Consider the following 18779-nt stretch of genomic DNA (forward strand, 5'->3'; position numbering starts at 1 on the left):
TTGCTGCCCGGGGCTGGTATTGCCCTTTGAAACAGTGGAGAACACTGCTGTCCTGTTAAAACTGCAACACATCAGGCCTGGCAACAGAGATAGCATGGCCTAAGGCAGGGGTCGGCAACCTGCGGCTCGTGAGATACATGCAGCTCTCCAGGCCCCGACCCTTTAATCTCCCTCCCAACCCCATGATCCCCACCCCACCCCCGTACCTGCTGCCGAGGTATCTCATAGTCCAGCGTGGGATCTTTGTGGCAGGAGTGCGGCCCTCTCACGGCTGCCTTTTAAAATAGCTGCCACGACCTCTTGCAGCTGTTTGCTGTATTTCCTGTAATACCACAAGCTGCCATGAGAGGTCGCATCAGACATTTTAGAAGTCAGCCATGAGGAGGAAGGAGCAAGAGTGCCGTGCGTCTGCCACAAAGACTCCCACTGGACCACCAGGCACCTCGTTAGACCCAGGGGAGGGGGATCGTGGGTTTGGGAGTGAAATTAAAGGGTCGGGGCATGGAGAAGGGAGAGAACCTTGACAATAGGTTGAGGGAAGGGAGGGATGAGAGGTGCCGAGACCTGCGAGTGGTTGGAGGGAGAGAGAATCTGCCTCAATTGCTGCCCTTTGTGAATCGTGGGTCAAACATTTTATATAAATTGGCTCTTTGCTGTAAAAAGGTTGCTGACCCCTGGCCTAAGGCAACCATTCCCAACCCAGTCCTTGGGGCATACCTAGTCCCATCAGGTATTCAGTATATCTACATAGAATATGCATGGGATTCATTTATTTATTCAGTTTTCTATACTATTCTCCCAGGGGTTTACATGAATTTATTCAGGTACTTGAGCATTTTTCCCTGTCTGTCCTGGTGGGCTCACAATCTATCTAATGTACCTGGAACAATTGGGGGGATTGAGTGACTTGCCCAGGGTCACAGGGAGCAGGGTGGGTAGAACTCACGACCTCAGGGTGGTGAGACTGTAGCTTTAACCACTGCGCCTCACTCTCCCTACCTAGATAGATTTGCATGCACTGCTTCAATTGCATGAAGATCTAACTCGTGGGACTAGGTGTTTCCTGAGGCCTGGGTTGGGAATGGCTGACCTGAGGCATCGTACTACAGTTATCATCTTCCCAATAGACTGAGATGGGAGTAAGACTGAAAGATGGAAATGGTACAAGGACACTCTATAGAGAATGAGAAATACAGGGGGTAGTCAGGATTTTGTGGCCCTCGCCACCTCTCTGAAACTGTGAAAAACCCGGGGCCTTGGCTATAATAGTTTTGCTCCACTGTAAAATGAAAGGAAATGGGATTTCTGATATAGTTACAAGATTAAAAAATTTGCTACATAGAATAATTCACTAGAACAATGTCTTTGGAAACATACCACTTGTATCTGTCATTTATAAATGACAGCCATGAAAGGTGATATTTTCGTTTTAAGACCAACTCGAGTTTGATAATGTCAATAGATGCAAAAAGCCAACCCCCGTCCCGAACTCTGTTCTATAAAATGAAAGTGGGGGAGCTATGGCATAGTTGATATTGTCACCAAGCTCTGAAGAAATCAGATGGCTAGCACCTAGCTCTTTAAATGGCTTGCCAAAGTAAAATCTCATTTACACATATAAATCTTCGTCCTCTTTGCTATGAAAGGCTCTGCTGAATTGACAATCATCTTTGAAAGAGAAATCCTTTTCTTTCTGAATGCGCTAAAATGCCATGACCGTTGTTTATCTCACAAATTTCACCTTGTATATTTGAAGGAAAATTGTGTGATTTTGGTTTAGTTGCGTGGATTGAGAAGAATAGAGGGAAGGAAAGAAGATCACAGTCGTATGGAGGCTTCTGTTGTATAGTGGACTTTCAAAGAGCAGAAATGAACATGGGAAAAGCAGTGCAGTTCATAAAGACATCAAAAAGTGTTTTAACTTCTGTCCTGTACATAAGAATTTTTCTTGACACTACATCAGAACCAAATGGTCAGGATCTAAAGTTCACAATTTACGAATGGCTGCTATAACATAGAGCAGTCCTCGTATCTGTTGGTCCTTTTCCTTGTTTTCACATTTATTTTACTTTTTAAGAGTTTTCTGTTGATTATGATTACTCCTGATCTTGATTGGTGTTTTTAGTCTCAAACTTGTTATTTCAAACTATTTTGAATCCTGAAAACAGCAGGTTATAACCTTTTAAATAAATCATAATTTCTGCTCCATCTTCCCCCCTTCTTTATTCATGCCTCTGTTTTTAACCCCCTTATCCAAACTCCATGCCTCATTGACTCTGTGAAACCCCTGCTGACCCAAGGTATTCATGCTGCTCTTTGGCCGCAGGAGGCCCTCACAGAAGTAGTAGCGATAGCCATCCTTCTGTCCTGAGGTTGCACACACTACCTCGATCACAATGGACAGAGAATCTAAACCAGATTTCCGGCACTACAGTTCTATAGCCTGACCCACAGGGCCAGCACTAAGAAGCCACATTTATTAAAGATTTCTTCTCAGTGAAGCTTACAGTAATGATGACAATTTCTAGGACAAAGACTGTGACCTGTAGTGACCTGCATTCAATTTTCTGTTGTGCAGACTATTCCGCGTGACCACGTGTTAGTTTTTTAATTTTTTCTCACTGTAAAAAAAAAAAAAAAAAAGCCCTGTTTTCATATATCAGGCCTTATGTATACATCACTCCATCAAAAATTACAAAGACTAGGGGACACTCGATGAAATTGTAGGGAAATACTTTTAAAACCAATAGGAGGAAATATTTTTTCCACTCAAGAAAATAGTTAAGCTCTGGAACGCATTGCCAGAGGTTGTGGAAAAGGCGGATAGCATAGCAGGTTTTAAGAAAGGTTTGGACAAATTTCTGGAGGAAAAGTCCATCGTCTGTTATTAAGACATGGGGGAAGCCTCTGCTTGCTCTGGATCGGTCGCATGGAATATTGCTACTCCTTGGATTATGGCCAAGTTCTAATGACCTGGATTGGCCACTGTGAGAACGGGCTACTAGGCTTGATGGACCACTGATCTGACCCAGTAAGGCGATTCTTATGTTCATAATTTACATGAGATGCCTGGCTTCTGACAACCAGTTCAAATGTTTTCCCTTTCATGTGAAGCAGAGCTTGTATAGCAGTTGATGTTGCCTTGGGTCTCTAGAGGGTGGGGGTGGGGGTGGGCAAGGGAGAGACATTCCTGTCCCTTCTGACTAATTTCAGAAAGGGATTGGAATTTAATGAGTGGCGAGGTAAAATGGATGACTTGAAAATAATGGAGGCCCACACATTTATCATAAAAATAATGACCTCCTGCCTCATGGCTGACATCCTATCTTTCACATTATATCCTAATATTGTACCTGATATGTCTCGCTTTAATTACTGAGCGTTACTTATCAATATAGGCTTCTTGTTGAGAACTGTTTCTTAGCAACTCTGCTTGTGTGTCTCTTTCTACAGACGACATGGAGGCCATTCCTGTCAAACAGTTTGTTAAACACATCTCTGAGCTATATTCTAATAACCAGCACGGATTCTCAGAAGAATTTGAGGTATGCTTCCACATTAAAATCTTTTTTTTTTTTTTTCTTATGATAATTACCAACCCCTATGTGAACTGTGTTCTGGGATCATCTGTGAGGTATCAGAAATGCTGAACAGCTGCAGTGATGCTGCATTAACCCCATTGCTACCGATACATTATAATGCATTATATGGACCTTTTGTTCGATTTACCCTGTTACTGCATCCTTAAATTACCCAGCTCTGAATTAGTCCTCTGACACTCTGCAGCTGTGTCCTCTGTCTGGGGGACCGAGATCTAAGAATGAAAAGCTCCCTGGGTCAATGAAGTCGATGTAATTAAGATATTTCTGCAGAATGCTAACGGCACTTATCTGTCAGAGGTCTCCCCTGCCTCCACCCCCCCAAAAAAAAAAAATCACATTACAACCTAAGTGTGAAATAATTTAAGGAAAATGGCTGTTCCATTTTATTGTATTATAAGAATTTGAGGCATGTAAAAAAATCAAAGGGGGCAATATTGACCACACAGCAGTCAGCAATTTTTTTAAATACCACCGTTGTGGATTTTTAATTCTTGGATGCCAGCCATTGCTGAATATCTGAGTATAAGTTGGCTGATGCTACTTATATTCAGACCAGGGGTCCTTTTACTAAGGCGCACTAATGCGTCTTAGCGCACGCTAAATGCTAACACATCCATTATATCCTATGGACACGTTGTTACACGTTAGCATTTAGCGCGCGCTAAGACGCACTAGTGCGCCTTAGTAAAAGGACCCTATAACTCGTGTGCGGTAACTGCAAACCCTTTGAGGTAAAAGTGGGGGGAGGGGTATATGCAGCATCTACCTGTATTTACAGCAGAGGGCAGGTGTGGATAGCGCATTAGCAACTGTGCTACCTGCTTCCATGTGTAACTCAGCGCTGGGACAGCTAAGAACATAAGAATTGCTGCTGCTGGGTCAGACCAGTGGTCCATCGTGCCCAGCAGTGCCCTAATTGAGTCTAGCCTTACCACAGCAGCACTCTTCCCCCTTTCTGTGTCTCTCCTCCAATCCCCCAGTAGCATCCGATCCCACTAAGTCGTTAACCCCCTACATCAGTGGTCTCAAACTCGAACCCTTTGCAGGGCCACATTTTGGATTTGTTAGGTACTTGGAGGGCCTCAGAAAAAATAGGTAATGTCTTATTAAAGAAATGACAATTTTGCATGAGGTAAAACTCTTTATAGTTTATAAATCTTTCCTTTTGGCTAAGTCTTAATAATACTATTGTCATTTATAGCTAAAGAGACATACGATCAAGAAACTGTTTTATGTTACTTTTGTGATTATGATAAACATACCGAGGGCCTCAAAATAGTACCTGGCGGGCCGCATGTGGCCCCTGGCCACGAGTTTGAGACCCTCGGTATGTTTATCATAATCACAAAAGTAAAATAAAACCGTTTCTTGATCATATGTCTCTTTATTATTAAGACTTAGCCAAAAGGAAAGATTTATAAACTATAAAGATTTTACCTCATGCAAAATTATCATTTCTTTAATAAGACATTAACTCCAAGTACCGACAAATCCAAGATGTGGCCCTGCAAGGGGTTTGAGTTTGAGACCCCTGCTCTAGCTCAATAAATAATCTCACTGCTCTGCATCCCTGAATCAACTAAATAGCACCCCCCCCCCACCACCACCACCAATCCAACAAAGCAGTCCCCCTTGCAGCAACAACCCAACCCCAAACACACAAACCCTATGCCCTGCTTTTACCACAGTGGCCAATGCATCAGGACTTTAGACTCGCTTATAAATCATTTCATAAGTTCACATCAAGTTAAGTCTCTATATATTATTTAAAGTTGAAATAATTGAAAGTCACTTTAAAAGTAGCAGTATAAAAAAAGAAGCTTTTTTTGTGCAGTGACTGAGAAACGAGCCGTTTTCAGCGGTGGGCTCTCTAGCTCACTATACGGTTTACACCCATCAGCAGTTCTCTGAGCCCAAATAAGTGACCTCTGTAAATGGAAAAGATTGATATACGCCTAGAGTGGATTCTTTATTATATCTATTGTATAGCATAATACACCTGGGTTCTGTTGATTTATTTATCCCAGTATTATTTTAATAAAAGGGGGGGGCATAGTTCGGTAATCTTAACAGCTGGCACACCTGCTCACAACTTGTATTTGCACAGCTGTTTTATAAATGCTATCATAAGGCAGATTTTTTTTAAAAACCACAGAGGGGGTAAATGATGGGGCAGATAAAATTGTATGTGAATGTTACCAGGGAGTAGATTTAAGCCTGCTCTTTAAAACTGGCTAAATTTAGCCAGCGAGTAGTGAATGTTTTCAACCCACCTCTACCTGTCACCGCCAGCCACACCTACAACCTATCTATGCAGCTAGTGCTTCTGTATTGCTGATGTTAACATGCGTTAGACAGCACACATATAGAGCATGGTAAAACCCTCGCCAGCTGTTTTAACACAATTTAGTAGATTCTCTCATTTAGTCCGATAAAAAGGTATTAGCTACAACTTAGTTGCTTGACTCTTATTTCCACAGGACTAGGGTTATCAGATTTTCCAAACGGAAAATCCAGAGCCCTAGACCCACCCCCAGGCCAGCCAAGTTCCACCCATCCCCACCCTGTTACGTCCCAGTCCCGCCACATCCCTGCCCCCTTGCTGCCGCCTCTTGTCAGGATGCGACGCGATGGCATCACGCGCGCATGCATAAATGCATTCCTGCCTGACAGCTATCTGTTGGAAGCTTTTCAAAACCCAGACAAAGTGCTGGGTTTTGAAAAGCCGTCCGGAGAAATACAGATGTCTGGTAACCCTACACAGGACAAGCAGAATAATTTAGGGCCTATTTTTATAACAGGACACATATGAAAATCCAAAAAAATGCCTATCTTAAGTACACAGAGGCAACTCTGTGCCTTTAGCAAAAGGGGATGGGCCTTTCTGTGATTGCAATCAAGGTAGTATGCATATTACATACAGGATCTTATTTTGCATGTGGGGCAATGAAATTTTAAGTGATTTTGCCCAGAGTCACTAAGGCGTTGCGGTGGGAATTCAACCCAGTTCCCCAGGGTCTCAGGCCACTTCATTAATCACTAGGGCGACCCCTCCACTCCACTTTATAAAATAAACACCCAGAATCAGCCCCTGTAGTGTGCAAGTGCCGAAGCAGGTGCAACTGTGTGCATGAGAAGTCCATAAACCATTATTAAGATGGGAAAATCCACAGCAAAATAATTTATTTTAAAAATTTCTATTCCGCCCATCAACCAGAAGGATTACAAATGAACGCACATAAAATGAGACCTAGAAATAATACAAATTTAACTAAAACATACTAAAATACAAACTCAGTAAAAAAATTAATTCAGCACATAAAAAGATCTTAGGAAAAGTACATCAAAGCAGGAATTCCTTATTCATGGAAGGCTTTTACAAATAAGTGAGTTTTTGATAATTTTTTGAATCATACAAAGTTAGAACATAATCTTAATGGTCCATTCAATGCATTACACAGTTTTGGGCCAGCTAAAGAAATAGCAGCTTAAAATCTTGTTTTACTCTTTGGGGTCTTGCCAGATACTTGTGAGCTGGATTGGCCACTATTGGAAACAGTATACTGGCCCTGATGGACGTTCGATCTGTTCCCAGTATGGCAACACTTAAGTTCTTATGTTCTCTACATGTGTACTCGTATAATAACATACATGTGCATATTGCAACTCAACCCAAACAATACCTTCCAAAATGCTTGTATGTAGCAGGCTTATTTGCATGTATCATTCTGTAACCAAACATACTTATACACACATATACCACTGCATAAATTTATAAAAGGCCTTTGCCCTGGGTTAAAAAAAAGAAAAGAAAAAGTTATCCCCCACATCCTGTTATGAAAATCTGTGTATGCAATACAGGGACAATTTTATTAGGGGACACCTATAGAAAAAATTTGAAAAACGTTTATTTTATACCTGTTTTATAAAGGCAATTGAAAATCCTCAAAAGTGGCTACACACACTTAGGGAAACCATTTGCAGCATTTGAAAGATGAGCTGCTTTATTTGATTACTTTTACCTAAATAATGTTCATGAAAGCTCGAAGATCTGGGACCTCTTAATGGTTGAGATAGCTCTGGAAATTTACAACCCATCTGCTTATGAAGGCTCTTTTCTTGTAGAATCCTTTTCATTCACATTTTGCACAGAACTGCTCAATTAGTGGTTTTGATTGGGGTCTGAACTTTTTATCTGTTTTATAAAGGCAACATGAGCTCCTTTGTATCTTTATAAAATGTGCTTTTCCAAGCTGGTGTTAGCTGTGGTGGAGGGAACAGGGCACTTGCTCTGGGCCCCAAACCTCCCTGGAACAGATGTCGGTATAATCTGCTGGCTGGCTTTAGGGCTTCCCAGCCTTAGATTAACCATTAAGCAAAATAAGCATGTGCTTAGGGCTCCAAAGGAGGGAGGGCAGCACAGAGGGGGTTTTTTCCCTCCTCTCTAAACTCTTTCACTGCCGTCTGCCTCGCCTATCCAAACATGAATTTCAGTGTGTTTCTAATCAGCATAAATATATATAAAGGGACTCTGACTTTATTATAAATGTTTTATCTATAGAACAACAATATTAGTGGTTACTTGCTGTTCTTAGATGTCTTATCTTGCATTGCATGTATAATTTTATGTAGCATGTATGCTGCTTGTATCCTGCCTTGAATTCCAATGATTGAACCTAACATATTTATCAGCACTTATTGACTTTTACAACAATGTAAACTTTACACTACAATGTATTGTAAACTTCTTCATGTCTCTGCATAGGCCTTTTATCTTGTAAATCGCCTTGAACCTGTACTGGATAAATGTGATTCAGAAATTCTGCTTAGATTAGATTAATATCTTATCAGGACTGAGGTATCAGCCTTAATCCGGGTACCATTGTTGAGCTGTGCTTAGGATATCAGTTAGCCTTAATCTGGCCCTGGGGGGGCCACCTTATTTTCTTTCCTGGGCCCCAGCCCTTCTAACACCATTCCTGGTGCTTCTACCATGACTCGACTACCCTCCCCACAGTGCACAACCACAGATGCACAAATTTACACCTCCGAAGAAGCACACATTGCAACTCTGCCTGTACTACGTCCCACAGTTTGCAAGAGCCCTTTTCCTTACGTGAGACATACCTTACATTTAGGAAAAATTTAAAAAATGACCCCTTAAATGTACTAGAAGGCCATATATGTTGCTTGTTCATGACAGATTCGAATATGTGTATTGCTGAAGTAATTTAGCCCAATTGTCTGCTGGTTGCATGGTTGAGCAGGAATATTGAAGCATGTAACGGTGTGGATCGTATTCAGGACAAACATTATTTCTCCAGAGAGCACAATCTGATCGGGATGATCAAATGCAGCTCCATCTCCTCAATTATTTATGAATTGAAACCCCAGTGCTATTCCTCACAGCTGGTTTTGACACCATTTAATTATTCAAAATAATCAGCTGCACATCTGTAAATTGGATCTGTGTTAACAGCGGCTTTGCTTCACTGTGCCAAAATCATTGGCATTAAAGAAACTGGAGATAATTTTCTTATGCACTCTATTGTCAATGGAAGAAACCATTCATTAATGGATTCCTGTCCCTTAAAAAACACGCGCACACATTTCTAGTATTCTCTTCGTGTGTTTGAAGATAAAGTTCACAAGGATCTTTTTTAGCTGGTAGAGACTGATGAAGATTTTTTTAGGGCCACTTCCACCTCCCATTCCAAAGCTGCAGTCTGTTCTTGTTATTCGCAGTAGTACAGTTCCTGAAAATGTTTACGAACCGCAAAGTTTCAAATAACGAAAAGCTGAGTCTATGGGAAAGTAGAGTTTAGGTTCCAGCAGTGCGCATTGTGCCTCAATACTGCAGAAAGTGAACTATGGACCCTATTAAGAAAATAAGATTAGGTTCCTATATGGAACAGTACTTGGAATACTTATAGATGCTTGTAATTCACTCTTTGGATCCTTGGGGGCCATATCTGGAAGCAAATGGCAGACTAGAGAATGACGTGGTGGCTGTTATCCGCGGCTAACCCACCAAAACGGTGGGGGGGAAAAAGTGCTCACTGCGGGTATGGGGACATGTCCATCCACCGTCCTGTGGAGTGGTGAATGGCCTTGTCTCCACATTAAGGGAGGGAATGCACACGGTCACCTCCCTCCTTCCTACCTACTGGCCGCATCTGTCAACCTCCCTCCCTACCCCTTATCTTCGTGGCATGTTAGTGTAATTTGTGCAAGCCGTTGGAGCCTGCCTGAAATCATATGCATCTGCAGGCGGAAGCTTCTCCTCTGACGCAGCTTCCACTTGCAGACGCACGCGACTTCAGGCAGGCTCCGGCGGCTTGCACAAATTACACTAACACGCCATAAAGGTAAGGGGGAAGTAGGGAGATGCTCGGAAGGCACGAAGGGTGGTGGAAAGGAACAGATGCTGAAGGGGGTAGTGAGAGGAAAGAGTGGTGGCGGAAAGGAATGGAACAGACGCTGAAGGGAAATGTGGAAGACAGTAGGGCGAAGAGAAGATGCTGAAGGGAAATGGGGAACAGAGAGCAGGGAGAAGACACTGAAGGGAAATGGGGAACAGAAATTGGGGAGAAGATGCTGGAAGGGAAGAAGACAGAGATGCCAGACTATGGGGGGAGCAGAGGGAAGAAGATGGGTGCCAGATCAATTGGGGGTGGGTGAAGGGAGAGGCACAGTAACAGAGCAAATGGAAGACACAGAGAGAAGACAGACAGTGGATGGAAGGTATTGAATGAGAAGATGAGGAAAGCAGAAACAGACAACAAAGGTAGAAAAAAAATTTCTATTTATTTTCTCTTTTTTTTTTTTTCTTCTTCTTTAGGATAAAGTAGTATATTAATTGTGTTGATAAAAAATTTATAAACAAAGCCCTGGCAGCTGAATATCTCTTTCTCTAGTTCAGCAGCCAGAACTTTGATTTATATAGAAGGCATAAACTAAATTTTGCAGTATTGAGGCTTATATGGATGCTGCGGGGACAGTGGTCGCGGGGACGGGACTGGGACGGTGGATGGGGGGGTGACGGGGACAAAATTTTTCCCCGTGTCATTCTCTATGCCAGATCATGAAGTGAAAGCTGGGGGGGATTTTTAAGAACAGGTCTGCGAATATGCAAACATAACAGCACAAATGGGGAAATATCTGTCACAATGGATGCAACCGGAGATATGAAAAATTTGCTTTGGGAATGCACGAATAACGAGAATGGACTGTACCACCTTCTTCAGTCATTTAATGACAAATATATGCAAATATGGAAAGCACAAATAGAAAAGAATTGTAATTGAATTATTGGTGTGCCGGGACTCTATATAAATGACAGAAGATTGAAAAAAACCTTTATGGTTGGAAAGTGCATTGTTGTCACTGTTTTCTCATCAAGGAGCGTATGGGAAGTATTATTTAAGTACTGGTTTTCATCTGCTAATATCCAATGGGTATATTTATGTCTCCTTGATGTGCGATGATTGGAGAATACACCAGTCCATCTGTATAAGTGTGATTTATTCACACTATACATATTGGGGCACATTCACATTTTTTTCTGGGCACACATCATGAATTTTATTATAATTTCTTTACCATACCAATGTTGAGATTGAATTCTTGGTTACATGCAAAAATAGACACAAACCCCCCAAATTCTGTACATGTTGTCCAAGTTTTGACATGGATCACTAATCTGCACATAAATTAGTCAAATTAGTCACTAATCTGCACATAAATTAACAATCAGTTGGAGTTAAGAAGCACTTGGCAATAGCTTGGAGTTAACACGTGAATCTGCCCTACACCCTATCTATAACACATGCGCCTAAACTTCATAGTGATAGAGAATGACACGGGGACAATTTTGTCCCTTTCTCTGTCCCGTCCCTGTGAGTTCTGTCCCTGTTCCATTCCTATAAGCTCTGCCTTAACCACACAAGCCTCAAACACTTATGATTTTAAAGTGTTTGAGGCTTGTACAGATGAGGACAGAGCTTGTAGAAATGGGACAGGGACGGGACAAGGATAGAGGGATCCTGCAGAGATGGGGAAAATTTGAAAATTGGCTTGCTGCTTGCATCTTGTTCTGTTATACTCAGACCGGACTGACACTGGAAGGTTCTGTCACAGCTCATAAGGTTACAGCTATGGCAGCGTCTGTAGCTTTCCTCAGATCAACTCCTATTGAAGAAATCTGCAACGCTGCTACTTGGTCCTCAGTTCATATTTTCACATCTCATTATTGTCTGGATGCATTCTCCAGACGGGATGGACACTTCGGCCAATCTGTTTTACAAAATTTATTTTCCTAATGGCCAACCTACCCTCCATCCCTCTTTTTGTTAGCTTGGAGGTCACCCATCAGTTAAGAATATGCTGCCTGCTTGTCCTGAGATAAAGCACAGTTACTTACCGTAACAGGTGTTATCCATGGAGAGCAGGCAAATATTCTTACATCCCACCCACCTCCCCGGGTTGGCTTCTTAGCTGGCTTATCCTAACTGGGGACTGCGCGCCTCTGTCGGGCGGGAAGGCACTTGTTCATGCGCGGTGCGGCCTAACTAGAACTTTCTAAGTTCATAGAGTGCAATCACTCTAAAATTGTCCGTACCTGGGCTCCGTCGGTGCCGTCACCCATCAGTTAAGAATATCTGCCTGCTGTCCCTGGATAACACCTGTTATGGTAAGTAACTGTGTTTTACATACAGTATAAAAGACAGTTAAAAGAGAGGAACTACAATTATTTTATATAAAAAGGATAAAGATGTAAAGCGTAGTTTACGATGTGTTCCAAGACCCACTTAAATTGCCCATCCCCCAAGCTTCCACATAGTGACATTACAAGATGAAAGTATCTTTAAACAAAAATACTTTTAGGTGTCTCCTAAATCTTAGGGATATTTCCAAATGTAAAATAATTCAGTAGATAATTTGAAAGGGAAGGGCCCTGCACACTGACAATTACAAATTGTAGCTAAATGAATATGTCTAAAGGAAGGTGTTACCAACAATTTCTATTGTAAGAAGTGTAAAACATAGGGTGACTGAAACCAGGCGTTTTGACTTCAACTGAAACCAAATCTATTGCGGAAATCTGCCTCTTGGTTTCAGCTGAAACTGAAGCGAAACCAAAACTGTCAACCCCCCCAACAGAAACTGGGTTACCCTGGCAGAGAACTGCTCATCTCCAACTCCCCACCAGGACCACAAACGCCCCACTCACTCCTACCACCTGTAGGTCCTCGCCAGGCTTATCTTAGAAGCCCTCGTGGTCTAGTGACCTCATCTGGGCAGGAGCAATTCCCAGTTGCTCCTGGCCATGCTGACCCTTGGAGAAGGGTGCGATGCAGTAACATAGCTAGAAGTTCATGCATTAAAATAAATACCTTGGCTGGCAGGGATTCCCAAGCCCCTTCAGCTGAGGTTGTCCTCTGCTGAGCCCCTCCCCACAGCCACCAATGCTAGCATGCTCACAAACAGCAATCTACCTGGGGACTTATTCAAAAAGAGCTCCCATGTTCAAGTGCCACTCTGCATATATAACATGACCATTTATTTTTTTCATGAAAACGGGACATCTATTAATTGTCAGTGCCACCCCCAATTTCTTCCATTCATTTTTCATGTACACATATCTTATTAATTATAATGGTAACCATAAAATTAAAAAAAAAAAAACAACACAAAGCAGAGAAAATATTCATTATCATTTATATTTGAGATTTTTTTTCAAAGATGTCAAGGCAGATAACTTTAAAATACCCAACGTCATCTCAGTAACTATAGAAAAATAGACAAATATAGTGCAAAATATAGACAGCAGATATAAATTCTCAAAACTGACAAATTTTGATCAATAAATTGAAAATAAAATATTTCCTACCTTTGCTGTCTGGTGATTTCATGAGTCTCTGGTTGCGTTTCCTTCTGACTGTGTATCCTTTCTTTCTGCACTCAAGCCCAACAATTGTCCCTTTCTATTCCCTCCCTCCTTCCTTCCTATGTCCTTAGTGCCCTCATTGTCTCCTTCCTATGGTCTTCATGGCCCTTCCTATGTCCTTAGTGCCCTCAGTGCCTCTTTCCTGTCCTTAATGCTCCCATTGCCTCCTTCCTATGTCATTAATGCCCCAAGTGCTCTTTCCTATGTCCCCCCTCACTGCTTTCCAGCCTATGTCCCACCCCCGAATCCAGCCAGTCTACCTCCCTCCCTCCCTTCCATGCTAAAGGCAGCCTCCCTCCCTTCTGCCCCCCCCCCATCGGACCGGCCTTCGCTGCTGCTACCTACCTGACCTACCGCTTCTTCAAACCTCTCCCCCTGGTCTGCTGCCGCCTGCCGCAACTAAAGAAAAAGAAGGTCCAGATGCTGGCCCACAAACCTTCTTCCCGATGTCAATTCTGTCATTGGAGAGGAAGTTCCGGGCCAGCCAGGGAGAGATTGACATCAGGAAGAAGGTTGTGGGCCGGCGCCTGGACTTTACTTTTCTTTAGTTGCGGTGGGCGGCAGGGGCGGCAGCCGGGGGGTGGTGTTTGAAGCGGTGGTAGGCCAGGCTTCGGTGGGTAGGTAGCTGCAGTGGGGGCTGGTCTGGGGGGGGAACAGGCTTTGGCTTTGGCACTGGGAAGTACTAAGGACCTAAGAAGGGGCACTAAGGACATGGGAAGGAGGCACTAAGGACATAGGAAGGAGGCACTGAGGACATGGGAAGGAGGCACTGGGGGCAATAAGGACATGGGAAGGAGGCACTGGGGGCATTAATGACATAGGAAGGAGGCAGGCAGACTTTGGCGTGGCAGGGAGGGAAGGGACACGATCGCCTGTCCCGTTGTCCCTCCGCACATCTTCGGGACGCTGTCCCTGAAATTGGGACATTTCGGCGTCCTGAAGCTGTGCGTGGGGACAACGGGATAGGGGATCTAAAAACGGGATGTATGCCCACATTATGCATATAGGTAGCTGATGCATGGATATGTAGTATGGTGACCTCAAATAATCGCTGTTAAACAGATAATTTAGAGCCATCGCCACCTCACCCCTAAACAAGCTCACAGATGTAGATAGTATTCAGGCAGACTGCTTCTCGCTGATGTCAGCTGCCAAGCTACCTGAGAACTTCCCTTCCAACTCAGGAAATCATTATGGGTGATCTCCCCAGCACACGAGGAACCTCATGGGGTAGGACTCTAAATCAAAAGTGGCACAGAATGTTAAGGTGGCCTTGCAGCAGTACATTTTTCCCATGCATGCACCACCTTAATGTTAGGCCTGCCAGGAGCATTAATTCAGTTTTTATGCTGAATTTGCTAATTCCCTTTAATTAAATTTTTATAATTACAGCTAATGCCTGCATTAAAAATGTGTTAAAGCCCCATTTTCATATCACTTAGAGCTCATTATTCAAGCAATGCTGAGTACTTCAATTTAGGTGCTTATTTTCTTGCAGAAAATAGATGCCTACATTTAAGCTTTCATCAGACTTCATTCATTGACCCAACCCCCTCTTCTGCTTAGATTAAAAATATTCAGATGATTCTGTTATAAACAAATATTTGTCGCTTACTTAAAGAAGAGGTTTTCCCTTTTTGAGAGTCACAAGGCAACCTAAGGTGCTAAGGTACTTTATTGCATCAAAAGGGACTCGACACGTACATGTTTCAGCCAAGCGGCCTGTCTCAGGAGTCTGATGGTTAACAGCTAATGTACTGTCAACACTTAGTGTTCACCATGTCAAAATGGAAACTAAAAAAGGGAATTCAGCATAAATAAGCTTCTATCAGATAGTGTTAGCTTCCACCTTATTTCTTTTCTTAGTCTCCCTGCACTTTATTTTGATTTTCTCAGGGCCTCTTTAGTCTGGAAGGTTTTCCTCCCGTTGAAACACTGACTGGCCAAAATGAGAACTCTGCCAGACAGAGAAAATGTATTGTGTGGCATTGGCAAGCAGAAAGAAATGGCTATTTTAAGTTCTGCAGTATAATGAATTGCATCTGCTGTCCCTTTAACATTTCTCTTGATAATTTTCCCTGCCACTCCACTCCGGTTCCTTGCTACAGCAGCTGTGCCCTGCTAATGACTTCCTTTATTATCTTAATCCAATACTTCATTTTGGAAGCAGAAACTATGAAACCATGTGGCATTTTCATAACCTTAAAAACAGCATCTCGGTAATGTCAACCAGCAAGACAGCCTTGCTGCACTGCTCAGTAACATATTTCTTCTGATGTGACATATAATACAGCAGGATGAAATCCAATTTATTCTTTTTATACAGTTAGAACCTCTAAGATTCGAGCAATGGAATGAGTACCTGGAAAGCCCAGGTCTAAATCTTGCTTTTGCTACTGATAGTGCCTTATGAACTTGGGCAAGTCACTTTGGGGCCCTTTTACTTAACTGCCTTAGGGCAGTGGTGTCCAGCTTGTGGCCTCAGGCTGTTTGCAGCCCTCGAAGTTTCCATTACGGCCCTCGAACAGTTGACTGAGATGCTCTTCAAATCCTATAAATGTGTTAATTTCAATCTTGTATAATTGAAAATTCTGTAGTGCTTCGTACAGTGGTATAGTCTTTACGAATGGGTTATATACCTCACTGCTACCAGCAGATGGAGACTGAGAACAAACTTGTATATCAGGCTAGCTTCCCCCCTAGCAATCCAGTCTTCCTTAGTCTCCAGCAGCAGGAGGTAAGATTAATTCGGCTCCTCTATTGGTACTGTTGGAATTTGTTTTGGACCCCTGGGTTCCCCTTTTGTGTCGGACGGAGCTTGGATGGATCCTATGTGGGGATCCGTACGACCTTGGGGCTGCGAAAAGATGGCATTCTGGTTCATCCCTACCTGGACGACTGGTTGATGCGTGCGGTCGTTCCAGGAAAGCACCCGGGTCACGGCTCAGGTGGTGGAGTTTCTGCAGTCGCTGGGATGGGTGGTCAACCTTTCCAAGAGCCGGTTATCTCCATCTCAGCATCTGGAATTATCTAGGAGTGCTGTTCGACACCTCCTTGGGGGAAGGTCTTCCTTCCAGATGCCCGGGTAAGCAAATTGCAATCTCAGATTTGCCTGCTTATGGCGTTCCGGTGTCCTCGGGCGCAGGATTTCCTCCAAGTCTTGGGGTCGATGGTGGCTTCCCTCGATGTGGGGAGATGGTCTCAGGCCCACATGCGTCCTCTTCAGTTTGCTCTTTCTGGATCATCCTGTTCCACTTCCGGGCTTGGCTCAGTGCAGTCTTCATTGGTGGCTCCAGACCTCCCATCTTGTTCAAGGGACAAGTCTGGATCATCTACAGTGGACGGTACTTCTCAAGGATGCCAGTCTTTTTAGTTGCAGAGCTCAGTGTTTAGCCATTGCATGGGAAAGATTTGCTAAAAAAAGAGGACATTGTAACTGCATTTCGGCAAGAGGCGACACACATTAGGGTATCAAATGCAGCTGATTGTATTTACCGCCTTCCCCATCAATGGTGTAGAGTCATTTATTTGAAGAATAAAGCATCCTAGCTATATTGGGTTGCCTTCACTGTTTTGCAAAGTGAATGTGTGAAACATTTTTTTAACTAAAAATCCTAGAAAAGAACAAAAAAACCCAAACAAAAATCTATTCCATATGCATATCCCTACAAATGTACCAAGAAACATAATTCTGTTAAATCTCCAGAACTGAAGGCATCATGAGGCAAGGAACCTACTGTGAAGGAAATTAGGAAATTTGCCACACTCTTTCTTAGTCATATTTAGTAACATTCCATGAAGAAATAAAATGAAATATCTTAGATCAACATCCCTAGAGTACAGAAACTTGGGGTTTTATTCTTAATGGTGAATTTTCTCACACATATTTTCTATGTACACTGGGCTATGTGAAATGTTACTCAAAAAGACCTTGATTTTTCAGAACTAAAAATATGCCAATTAATGTGGTTCTTAGACCAAATCGTACCTCAGGAATGTTCTTCATGAATATCATGAAAAACTTTATTCCTTTTGTGAAATTTCCAGAATTTGAGTTTGGGAAAGATTGACTGAGGTTTATATTGCAGTAACCTTGCTCTCAGATGCCTCTGAGGGAGGCTACTGAGTGGCCCTTTTACTAATGCTTGGCTACCGCAGGTTGAAAAGTACTAGCGCGGGATGCACTCAAGCATTCCGCAGTAATTTTGGAATCGGCGTGCACTACCCATGCATTCAAAAAACTAGAATTTATTTTTTAGTACTGGGGCTTGTCTGGGGGTGGAGAGTAGGCATGTTCTGTGCTAATAAGTTAGCGCAGCTATATCGCCACATACTAACCAATTAGCACATGAGCCCTTCACTGCCTAGAAAACAACTGGTTCATACACACACACTAAAAGGGAAATTAATGGAATAATAGAAAATGGGGCTATTTTACTGCCGCATTAAGGGGTCCTTTTATTAAGGCGCGCTAACTGATTTAGAACACGCTAAATGCTAAGGCGCCCATAGAATATAATGGATGCCTTAGCATACGCTAATCTTTAGCGTGCACTAAATTGGTTAGCACACCTTAATAAAAGGACCTCTAAAAGCCTAAAAACACACAGGAGAGCTGCACAGGCCTCCTTTTAGCGCAACTTGGGAAAAGGGCCGCTAAGGGAGGAAATTGGCTCCTATAATAAAGGTGCCTATTGTCAAGGCGCCTATTACAGAATCGCACCTAACTCAAAACTTAGAAGCTTTGTACGCCAGAGTTTTAAAGGCCTACATTATACGTGCCTAAGTCCTTTAGAGCATTGCGCCTAGCAGCAGCTAAACCCTTCTCCGCCCATAAACGTCCTTTTTGGAGTTATACGCCATTAGGTGCAATACGATAAGCACATATCTTTTGTAGAATCGCACCTAAGAAGATAGACTCTTATTATACAATTTATTTTTTTCACTTATGAGCTTCTCTTACAGAATTTCTCCCTAAAAGTTTATAAAGCAAATAAAATGTTTTATAATTTTTGTAAACTTATTGTTTATTTTATTTATTTAGATTTATATCCCTTCCCCCCCCCCCCCAAAGAGCTCAGAATGGGTTACAGTTTACATTCACAGTGTTACAATATAAGGTTTACATATGGCGTGTTGCAATATATCTTCATCGGACAAAACAAACTTCATCCTCCTTGAAAACAGCAAAACCTATTTGTTGAGAAAATACGACCCCATCACAGAGG

The 18779-nt window shown here is 42.6% G+C and overlaps 1 protein-coding gene across 3 annotated transcripts in view; it reads left to right on the forward strand.

The window, feature by feature from the left end:
• Positions 1 to 18779, forward strand: part of PTPRG (protein tyrosine phosphatase receptor type G) — a 720636-nt gene that overhangs the window by 646090 nt on the left and 55767 nt on the right. For all 3 annotated transcript variants that reach the window (XM_033925773.1, XM_033925774.1, XM_033925772.1), the window contains one exon: positions 3454 to 3545. In XM_033925773.1, coding sequence (XP_033781664.1) covers positions 3454 to 3545 — 92 coding nt within the window. The remainder of the gene's footprint in view (positions 1 to 3453; positions 3546 to 18779) is intronic.

This window comes from Geotrypetes seraphini, chromosome 17 (genome assembly GCF_902459505.1).
Source record: "Geotrypetes seraphini chromosome 17, aGeoSer1.1, whole genome shotgun sequence".
Taxonomy (NCBI): domain Eukaryota; kingdom Metazoa; phylum Chordata; class Amphibia; order Gymnophiona; family Dermophiidae; genus Geotrypetes; species Geotrypetes seraphini.